At 63.6% G+C, this 10,820-nt stretch overlaps 1 protein-coding gene across 1 annotated transcript in view; it reads right to left on the bottom strand.

Annotated features, from left to right (window-relative positions):
- Positions 1-348: 348 nt before the first annotated feature.
- Positions 349-10,820, bottom strand: part of TMEM266 (transmembrane protein 266) — a 118,519-nt gene continuing 108,047 nt past the window's right edge. The window contains exons 9-11 of the mRNA XM_051834575.2: positions 9,191-9,380; positions 3,219-3,281; positions 349-1,890 (exon numbers count right to left, since the gene is read on the bottom strand). Coding sequence (XP_051690535.2) covers positions 1,298-1,890; positions 3,219-3,281; positions 9,191-9,380 — 846 coding nt within the window. The 3' untranslated portion in view covers positions 349-1,297. The remainder of the gene's footprint in view (positions 1,891-3,218; positions 3,282-9,190; positions 9,381-10,820) is intronic.

Genomic DNA, 10,820 nt, shown 5'->3' with positions numbered 1-10,820 from the left:
TGACAGGCTGGGGACAGGCCGACAGGATGTGTGCCTTCCCACAGGGGACCAAGAGAAAAGCAAGCACGCTTGTTCCTACCTGGGCAGATGGCGGCACTGGCTGGAACTCTGGAGGGAGAGCGGGGAGTGGGCTGACGACCGGGGCCAGGGTTGGCCCTGCTGGCCTTGGGGACCCCAGGGACGACACCTGGGACTGCGAGTTGCCAATGAGGAAGGCTGAATGGGAGGGGACCCGTCCAGGGTCCCACAGCCAGGCTGTGGGGGAGCTTCCTGTCCCTGGTCCCAGGCTCCTCCCACTCTGACTGGGTGGCCGTGCAGTAGGCCAGCCCCAAAAGACGACTGCTGCACCTTGGGGGCTGTCAGTGCAGCTGGTTTTTATTATTCAAGCCAAGGTGGGGAATGGCCACCCCTAGCCCCCAGCCCCCCGCCCACCTCCAGATTCCCCCCCAGATGTCCTGTGACGGTGAAAACGAGGTCTCTGGGATGCCCATGCCGAAATGAGAGAATGAAGACGGACGGGACAGGCATGGGGGTGGGCTCTGGCGGTGTCACCCCAACATACATGCACGCACCCACCCACACGCACACACACACACACCACACACACACACACACATATGCACACATGCACCAGGACTCCTGGGAAACACAGCTTGGGGTGGGCTCTGGCGGTGTCACCCCCACATACACACACGCACCCACACACACACACACACACGTGCGCACACCAGGACTCCTGGGAAACACGGCTTGGGGTGGGCTCTGGCGGTGTCACCCCCACATACACACAAGCACCCACACACACACACACGCACGTGCGCACGCCAGGACTCCTGGGAAACACGGCTTGGGGTGGGCTCTGGCGGTGTCACCCCCGCATACACGCGTGCACCCGTGCCAGGACTCCTGGGAGACACGGCTTGGGGGTGGGGCTGCAGCCCCTGCTCACAGTGCTGCTCCCGAGGTCCGGGGCGGGTGTCGGGAACAAAGGCAGCAGAAGAGGCCGAGCTGGTCCTCGCTCTCCACCCTGCTGAAGCTAGGCCACAGGCTGGTTTTTGTAAAAATGGTTAAAAACAAAACAAAACCCGCCCTGAGCACCGCCTTCCCCTGGAACAGGGCGAGAAGAGGCGCCGCTCTGGGCTCTGAGGTCTGAGGCACGTGGCCTCTGGCCTGGCGTCACCTCCCCGGGGGCAGGCAGCACCCTGCGGGAGGCCAGGCGGCCGTGGCAGCCTCTGGGGTCCCGGAACTGCGTCGAGATGGCTTTGTCCCCTCCTCCCCGCCAGCCTGCCTGCGGGCTCTAGGCCTCGGGGACCCGGTGCAGCTTCTGCTCTTTGGGTTCCAAAGGCCTGCACTTGTCCTGCAGGGCCGGCGTCGCAGGCTGGAAGTGGATGACTGGCTGGGTGGAAAAGGCCCGGAAGGCCTCCTGGTTCTTCTGGTTGAACAGACACACCCTGTGCCCCAGCTCAGGGCTGGTGGGAGCCGAGCCCGCAGGGCTGAGCGGGGCCCGGGGGCCCAGGTCCAAGGCCCTCTGGGGTGGGCAGGGGTCCTCCGACAAGGAGGACAGCAGGTCCTGGACTGCCCTTTGCTGCTGTGGGGGTGGCGGTGGCGGCAGCGGCAGGGGACAGGGGCCGGGCTCCGAGGACGGCTCATCGCGGGCAGTGCTGCAGTCCGTGGAGGAGCCCAGCGTCTGGCTGCTGGCGCTCTGGGCCCGGGTGACGGAGCTGCAGGCGGAGCGGGAGGCGCTCTCGGACGTGGCGCTGGCGCAGGTGCCGTTGCCGCCCCGCTTCGGGGGCGCGTCCACCGAGAAGAGGTCGGAGGAGACGTTGGGCTGGTGGATGTCGATGGCGGCCGTGGTGACCACGCACACAGCTGCCTCAGGGACGCCGCTGTCTGCAAGAAAGGAGGGCGTACCGGTGACACCCCACTCTGCCTCGCTTCCAGGGTCCCGAGGAGCATGGGTCGGGGCCGCACAGGTGTGGGAGCTGGGCCTGTGGGCAGACTGCAGGGTGGCAGTTCTTGGCTCCAGTTGCCAGTATTCACCACCGCACCGGGGGAAAACCGTGCTACCCAGCTTCCTGCACCCCAATGAGGACACGAGGCTCACTGGCTGTGCCTCGGGAGACGCAGGCGGGAGCTCTGGGAGCTGGCTGCGCTCCGTGCTGGCACTCAGTGTGTTCTAGAAAAGCTGGGGGTGACTGTGATGAGCTGGGGGCAGGGACACAGACAACCTGCCCTCCGTGGTCCTCCGTGGCTTGCTTTAAACAGAGACTCGGGGCTCTCTGCCACTGAGTGAGAAAGCACCGGGTGCTGGGGCAAAGAACGTGGGGTTCACAGCGTGAGTGGCATTTGGGGCAGCAGATCAGAGGCAGCGAGGGACGCCAGCATCCCGCTTCCGAGTGAGTGCCTGGGTTTGAATCCCAGCGCTGCCCCTGCCTCTGGCTTCCTGCTAAAACGTACCCGGGAAGCAGCAGGTGATGGCTCAAGAACTTGAGTCCCTGCCACCCACGTGGGAAACCTGGATTCGGTTCCCAGCTCCCAGCTCTGGCTGGGATAGGAGATCTTTGTCTCTGCCTTTCAAATAAATAAATAAGCAGGCCCACATGTGGGGCAGGGTGCCGCAGGAGCCCGTGGGACCTCCAGGATGTGGGTGGAGCTCTCGGGAAGCATGGCCAGCCGTCAGGGGGCGCTCTGCCGTTCTTCAGGCGAGCTGGACCACGGGGCTGAGTGACAGAGGGTGTGGCGTGGGGCGTTTCTCCCCAGCGTTGTGGGGGATGGAGATGGTGGTCTCTCCAACTAGCAGAAGAGGTTTCAGGGGGTCACAGGTGGAAAAGGACAGTTGCCGAATACTATGCCTGTCCCCACCATATCCCAGCCTTACCGGGGGACACACAGGATGTAAGGCTGTGGGGTCCCAACCCTAGACCCCGGTGAAGCAGAGAGCAGAGGCTGAGGGCCTGGGCACCATTTCCAAGCCCTTCCCGCCAGGCCTCCCCGAGACTCAGGCACCAGAAGGACTGTGCACCACACAGGCATGCGGCCAGGGTCTGCAGCTCCTCCAGCTCTAGCACTGGGTGTGCCAGGAGCCCCAAGAATCTCAACCTGGAGCCGTTCCCAGGCACCACAGGAAGGGCAGGCCTTGATGTCTGAAGTCAGGCCCCGGCGGCCCGACTCGGGGCCTGGGGGTTGCTGGGGTCACAGATTGCCCGCCCCTGACTTACCACTGCTGGGCCCGTTGTAGTACTGACTGATGTAGCTGTTCATGTCATCTTTCAGTGCCGTTTCTGCAGGGCGGGGGGCAGAGAAGGGTGAGTGTGACAGCTCCCCAGACAGCCCAAGAGGCAGGGGCTGGGCTAGGACATCCCTCCCCCACACCCTCGCCATGCCCACGGCCCTGAGACGAGCACCCAGCTCACCCAAGCCCTCTACGTGCGTGTGATGGCCGCGTGGGGCCCCATCTCATCCGCCCCAGGGGCTGGGCTGCACTGGGGACCGGGGTACCCGAAGAGCAGGTTCTGGTGCGACAGCTGCCTCCAACCACGGGGGCCCCCAGCTCCCGGGCAGTCCAGGGAAGGGGCCGGGGCAGGGGCGTGGCGCTGGGAACCCACCCTGCTCTACGCCACCACCCGTACACTTCCTGTGCCTGCTGGGTGCCCAGTAACTGTCACACGCAGGTGACGAGCTGTCGGGTACAAGGGAGGCGAGGTGGGAACAGGATCCTTGCCCCAGTGAGGGGAGCAGAGGGCAGATTCTCAGAGCAGGCTGGGGGCAGAAGAAAGAAGCAGGTGTGGGGGCCCCAAAGCCACCCTGAGGAGCTTGGCCTCACCCAAGGGCAGTGAGGGGCCGCTGGACAGACATTTGAGTATGGTCAGGTGTGACTGGGAGGGGTCACTCCCAGGGTGTGGGGAAAGCTGTGTTGGAAGGGGCCAAAAGTGGGGCTGGGAGACCAGGGGAGAGGAGAAGGCCAGAGGGAGCGATGGGGTCAAGCCATCGTCAGGAGGGACCTGGCAGGGCTTGGACAGCGACAGGACAAGGACCCCCGGCGCGTCTGGCAACTTGTCGTCCTGAGCCCTGGGGCCGTGACCGGGGTCGGAATGGAATCTGACTTCCGGCCTCAGCCCCAGCTCCCCCGCCCCCCGTCTGTCTCTGAGCCTCAGTCTCCGAGTCTGTAAAATGGGGGCAGTGACCGCTCTTCTCTACAGTGGTTCGTGGAGACATCACGAACCCGGAGCTGGCACCAGGCCAGAGTCCACGCCTGGTGGACTGCAGGGGACCAGACCCAAGGCGTCGGTCCTGAGGCCTCCTGCTGCGTGCACCTGAGAAGCCAGCCGGCCCTGCCGTGGGGAGGCTGCATGGCCACGCATGCACAGCCCAGCTCTTAAAAGCTTTTTTGGCCTCTTCTGATCTCTAAATGCCTGCGGTCAGAGGTGTGTTTCCCACTAATGCAGGAGCCGAGGGAGGGCCCCGGGCTGGCCCCAGGCCCTGCGCCCTGATCAGCCGGCAACAGGAGCCCCCCACGCGGCTGCTCACGCCTGTGCTGGAAGTGTTGCCGGCTCTGGCGCCGCCCTGGGAAGTGGGAGGTGCCTAAGGTTGCCGCTCCTGGCAGAGGGGCTGCGGGGGCCCCAGGCGCCCTCAGCTGCAGGAGGGCCGTGTGGTGTGGGCAGAACCCTGAGCCCCACCCAAGTATCCCCAGGAGAGGCAGGAGGTAGCCCAAGGTGGACGAGAAAAACCCAGACCTGGGTTCTCGTGACGCTGGCCGGCCAGGGTCACACAGATTGTGCCGCGGTTGGACGAGCTGGCTCTGTAGTCCGGGGGGGTGACAGAGAAGGGTGGGGAGGGACCTGGGACACCCTCCCACGCCCCAGAGCAGGAGTCAGCTCACTGCCTGCTCAGGGAAGCCCATTCCACCACAGCTCGCACACCTCTGGGGACTGCACCTCCCGCCTCTGGTCCTTACCCTTCTGTGCTCAGTAGGGTCACAGCATGCCCGGCCCTTTGCCAGGTATCCAGGCCAGGGGTCCCTGGGCGCCCACTCCTGGGTCCAGCAGCCAATCTCCACTTAGCTGGGAGAGGCCCTCGCGCCTTGCAGAGCCTGGCCCCGCCTTCCACAAGCGGCCGAGGTCAAGCCTGTTTCTACACAGCCCAGCTGACTGACTTCCCCACACCGACTGTCCAGGCAGCGCCCACCCCGGCCTTCCAGCCTTTGCACACACAGCTGCCCGTGGGGCCGCGGCCTGGGGCAGGAGGAGGTGGACGCCAGTGCTTGCTGTGTGCCCACCAGAGCTCCAGCCCGGGGCTCAGGCTTCACACACGGAAGCGCAGTGGTCACCACCGCTCTGTAGAGCGCAGTCAGTGCCCTTCCCTACCACATCCGGCATCCCCGTAGTGTGCTCCGGACTGCCCCTCTTTGCTCACTCAGAGAGAAGCCAGTGGCTTCCCTGCCCCAGCCTGGACTCACACAGCCCCGAGGGCAGCCGCTGGGAGCCCCCTCCTACCTGTGTGTGAACAATGTATTGCCTACAAATACATCTTCATCCAAACAGGTGCTACAAATAAGCCAAGCCAGATGACCTTCAGCTCAGACATGTGTCCCGAGTTGCCGACTGGCCCAGCCGACCGTCCCGGACGGCGCCTCTTGGATGACCTCCAACTCCCTGTGACTCAACACGTCCGGAATGGAATCGGTTCCCCTCCTGCTCTTCCTCCTCCTCTCGCTCTGACCGCTGCTGTCTTCTGGGCTGCCCTCGCTTTCCTTACCAACTCCCCGACTTGCGACGGTCCAGCCTCAGGTCGGCCTCACAGCTCCCCCTTCCGCCTCTCGTCCTGCCCGTGCTGCTCCCTGTCCTGTGGGCCCCGGGGTCCTCCTCTCCCAGGCACACCATTCGGGCTGGGCTTCTGTCCCCACCCACACAGGAGCCCCAGGACTTCAGGGGGCAGCAGTTACATTTTACTCACTCTGTCTCCCTGGTGCTTAGCACAGAGCCTACACTGGCCAGGTCCCACCAGGGCGGACTGGACAGAGGACTGTGGTTGGGCACGCGAGGGAAAAGGAGCCAAGGGCCGGCCAGCAGTGTTCCTGCTGCAGCCCCGATTCGGCATACGCACTTCCCATGATGCACCCAAGCCTCACCCCTCCACCACGCACAAGACAATGCGATGGTCACGTGTGAGCCGAGCGCCACGTGGAGACCCCAGGACACCTCCCCAGAGGCAACCGAGTGCACTGAGCCCTGCCCAACCCCCATTTGTATCTTCAGTTACCCCTACCCAATAAAGGGAGCAACCCAACTGGGGTGGGGTGCCCCCCACCAGGTTGCCAGCACTCGTGAGTGTGTACTGTCTCTTTAACCTGTCCTGTGCCCATTCTTGCAACTTCATCTGTGTTTCTGCTTTGAGTGTATCTTTCACACAAAAGCCAAGAATTTGGAGTAAATGCAGCTGGGGACCTACACTCCCTCCACCCCCTGCAGCACCCCTGCTCTGGAGGCACGGAGCTGGGGCCCAGGGAGGGAGCTAAGGACCACAGTCAGTCCCCCACCTGCAGCCCCAGCGTCTGATCTGGCACTTGGGAGCCCTAGGGTCCTGCCGGAAGCAGCCCATAGGGGGCCTGAGGGGCAGGGAGGAAGGACCACCCTAATGTAGCCCTCAGCAGGGAAAGCAGATGCAGGGGCCGACCTAGCCTTGGGCAGATGCCTTCGGGCTGCTCTGGGCTTCAGCCTCTCACCTATAAAACGGGGCTAACAAGCACTCGGCCACTGTGGACCGAACAGCAGTGATTGTCCACGATGCTGAGTGCCTGGTCTAGCCACCCCTCAGCCCCCCGCACCCTAGCCCATGTGCTTGCTGCTGGCCTGGCGTCTCCGAGGCCGCAGGGTGCCTCATCCCTGGTGTGAGCACTTTGCAATCCCAGCCCACCGATCTTCCCAAGGCCTCCAGTGTGGAAGGCGGCAGCACTCGCCCTGGGCCTTGCCTTGGGTGGAGCCCAGAGAGGAGGCCAGGGATGTGGGTCAGCCCAGCCAGGCCTCCTGGAGGTGGTGACCAGCCAGGCTGCCCAGGCTGCAGTGGCCCCCTGACCCCCCGCGAGACCTAGGCCCCAAAGCACAGGGAGATGCCCTAATTCCTAGCCTGGGCTCCCACTCCCAGCATGCTACCGCATGGCCTAACAGTCGTCACTAAGGGAGGGCACTAATGTTTTCTGAGCGCCGACTGTATACCAGGCATGAAAGATGAGCATAGGAGTGAATGCCCAGTCCTCAGTGAAGACGGACAGGGTTCACAGCGACACACAGCGAAATCCGTGGCACTCCCCCCAGGGGCTGTAATTCCTAAGTTATGGGCAGGCTTTAAGACTAATAAATTCGGGAGAGAAGTATTAATGACTACACAGGGGGCCGGCGCCGCGGCTCACTAGGCTAATCCTCCGCCTAGCGGCGCCGGCACACCGGGTTCTAGTCCCAGTCGGGGCGCCGGATTCTGTCCCGGTTGCCCCTCTTCCAGGCCAGCCCTCTGCTGTGGCCAGGGAGTGCAGTGGAGGATGGCCCAGGTGCTTGGGCCCTGCACCCCATGGGAGACCAGGAAAAGCACCTGGCTCCTGGCTCCTGCCATCGGATCAGCGCGGTGCGCCGGGCGCAGCGCGCTGGCCGCGGCGGCCATTGGAGGGTGAACCAACGGCAAAGGAAGACCTTTCTCTCTGTCTCTCTCTCTCTCACTGTCCACTCTGCCTGTCAAAAAAAAAATAAAATAAAAAAAAAAAAAAAAATGACTACACAGGGGCACAATGAACTTGGCAGGCCCCAAAGCCTGGAACTCTGCAGCCCAAGTTTTAAAAATGATTTGTGACTAGCGCAAGTCTAAACAGAAGCTGTTTGGCGGTGTCTGGGACCCGCTGGCATCTCTGAGACTCAGAGCCGCTTCCTCCTCTCCGGCTGGCGCTCCCCCGTCCAGGGGGAGCTGGGAGGGGTGAGGCTGGCCCCTGCCCAGGGCTGCTGGGACTCACATCTGCAGGTCCCCCCCTGGACTGCCTGTGGAGTTCTGTTGTGTGCACAGTGGACCTAGAGGTCAGTTAGCAACAAAGGCTGCCCTCGCTTCGTCTCCAGAGAGAAGGCCCCGAGTTTGTGCAGCTGTAATTTTTAATATCACTGATGCCTCCCTGGACACAGCTCCTGGTCCCAGAGGGCTCAGCTGTGGTGTGCCCTGTGTGCCTGGAGCCCCTGGAGCTGTGACTCAGGTGCCTCTCACGGGCCCTCGGGTTCTCCTCTCTGCTCCATGGTGCTGGCTGTGCTACTGGGGATGCTGGGGGCCCGGCTGAAAGAGGGGTGCCGGGGGAGGGGACTGTGTAGGCTGGGGCAGCGTGGAGCAGGTATGCATCTAGTCAGGGAGGGGGCTCCCACTGGCTGGGAGGCACGTTTGCAGCTGTGTCCAGGGTGCATACGGCACCTGTATGGGGGGGCGGAGCCTGCCTTGTGCAGACCCCCACCCCCCAGCAGTTGCCAGGAGGGTGGGCAGGGACAGCACAGCCCCCTTGTGACACACAGTGGTCAGGTTTACCCTGGGCGGCTTCTGACTCTGCCCAGCTTTCTCCGTCCTGCCCAGCCTCCCTCCTCCTCCCAGAGGGGAGCAGGAGGGACAGGCAGGAGGCCTCCAGCCTCACGGCTCCACTGTGGGGCGTAGGATCACCTGCGAGGCTTTGTCGGCTGGTGGGCCCTCTGCGCCCAGAGCCTGGCTCCTGCTGGGCCCATAGGTGGCGTCGGGCCTCTGGGGTCTTTCTCTCTGTCGTTATCTCTGGAGCTGGGGACCCCAAGAGGGACAGGGGTGCTGTCCTGGAAATGCTAAGACAGCAGGAGGGCTGCTCTGGGCAGGCCAAGGTGGAAGACCCCAGGATGGGCCCCGAGACCGTGAGCCAGCCGCCTTCCAGGGGAACTTGGGCGAAGAATGAGAAGGTGGATTCCACAAGCTCCGGCCCGGGAAGCTGAGCCAGGGTGGGGAAGCAGGCTGCTGGGACCCACGCAAGGCAAATGACGTCCCGGAGCCTGGCTTTGGTTCTGGACACTTGTGGACATGTGCATTCCACCCAGGGCAGCCAACCCCACAGGCAGCTAGTGGGGCCAGATGCAGGGAGGGGCTGGGAGAGGGAAGGGGGTGCCAATCCCCAGGAGGGAGCGAGGGGAGGCCGCGGGCGGGGCTCGCTGCTCACCTGGCGAGGGCCGCAGCTCCTCCACGACGCTCTCGGCCGCCGTCTCCTCGTCCCACGCGCCGGCCTCCACCACCTTGTAGCGGCTGCGCGGCTGGCGGAGCACGTGTGGGGCCTGCAGCGCCGCCTCGCGCTCAGCGGCCAAGTCCAGGTCCTGCTGCGCCAGGTGTGCGCGCAGCTGCCGGATTTCAAACTGCAGAGGGAGAAGGGCCGGGTGGGTCTGTGGCAGAGGAGTCCGGGAGCTGTGCCGGCCGCACGACGGAAGGAGTGGGCCGGCCGAATGGGCCGATCTGGCGAAGTGACTGTCTTGCAGGGCCTTGAGCTTGTCTCTGCACCTCCCCAGACTCGGGTCCCAGGTTTTCGCCTCTTTGAGGATTTGGGTTGCATCACAAGGGTTTTGTCAAAGCTGCACACGTTTTTATTTTGGTTTATTGCTTTGTTGGGGGAAGCCTCGGAAAGGCTTCCAGATGTCTCCTGAGTCTGGCTGGGGCTGGTTTGTTGGCACTCAGTGGCCTCCCTGGACCCCTAGGGGAAGGGCGGGGCTGGGCGCCAAGCTGCCTTGACTGCCACCTGGCGCGTGGAGCCGGCACAGTGGCACCCCCCCATCTTCCCTCCTTCACCCCCACACCTGCCCCAGGAGGCTCCCTCCCTGCTGCAAGTGGTGGTGGCCAAATGCACAGCTCCTGCTTCAACCCTCTCTGGAATGTCAGACCCGCACCTCCCACTGCCTGTGAAGGCAGCCCCACGAATGGGGTGTCCGGCTGCAAACTCAAGCTGGTAGAAACAGGGCCCCTCGCTGTCTCCGGGAACCTCTCCTCGGGCATCTTCAACTCAGCTGGAGCCGAAAAATGCAGGCACCTCCTTTCCTTCCTCGCGTTCCCTCTTCCCAACATCCAGCCTGTCCCCAAGTCCAGGTCCACCCCCGAGTGCTGTCCACCACTGCCTACTCACCACCTCCATCCCCGCACCTGTGTACCCGGATAGCCACAGCCTCATCCTCCGCCACCCGTCTCCAGCTGGAATCACGAGACTCTCACACACCCACAGCAGACTGTGACACCCCTGGCCACAGAGCTCCACGCCTTTCCGTGGTCAGAAAGCCACACTTCTGAGCCCTGCAGGTGCACGGTCTGGCGGTGCCCACCTGGACAGCACTCTCGCCCAGTCTCCCATCACCAGCCCCGCACCGCAAGCCTCCTCCTTCCCTTTCAGACACCAAGCCCGTGCGCTGTCAGGGCCACTTCCCAGGCTGCTCTGTCGCACGCCCCAGCTGGCTCCCCTCAGAAGGGCTTTCCTGGACTCCCTGTGGGAGACAGCTGCCCAGGCCCCAGGTCACATCAGCCTGCTTCAGTTCCTGGCCTCGCACTTACCACCTTCTGATATTTTGGTGCATTGGCTGTAATGTTTTACTACACTTTCCTCTTTTTTTTTATTTTAATTTTTTTTTTTTGACAGGCAGAGTGGACAGTGACAGAGAGAGACAGAGAGAAAGGTCTTCCTTTTGCATTGGTTCACCCTCCAATGGCCGTCGTGGCCGGCGCACCACGCTGATCTGATGGCAGGAGCCAGGTGCTTCTCCTGGTCTCCCATGGGGTGCGGGGCCCCAGCACCTGGGCCATCCTCCACTGCCCTC

Source organism: Oryctolagus cuniculus, chromosome 12, assembly GCF_964237555.1.
Source record: "Oryctolagus cuniculus chromosome 12, mOryCun1.1, whole genome shotgun sequence".
Taxonomy (NCBI): Eukaryota; Metazoa; Chordata; class Mammalia; order Lagomorpha; family Leporidae; genus Oryctolagus; species Oryctolagus cuniculus.
Note: the sequence above shows the minus strand (reverse complement) of the source record. Positions and strands in the feature narration are given on the sequence as shown.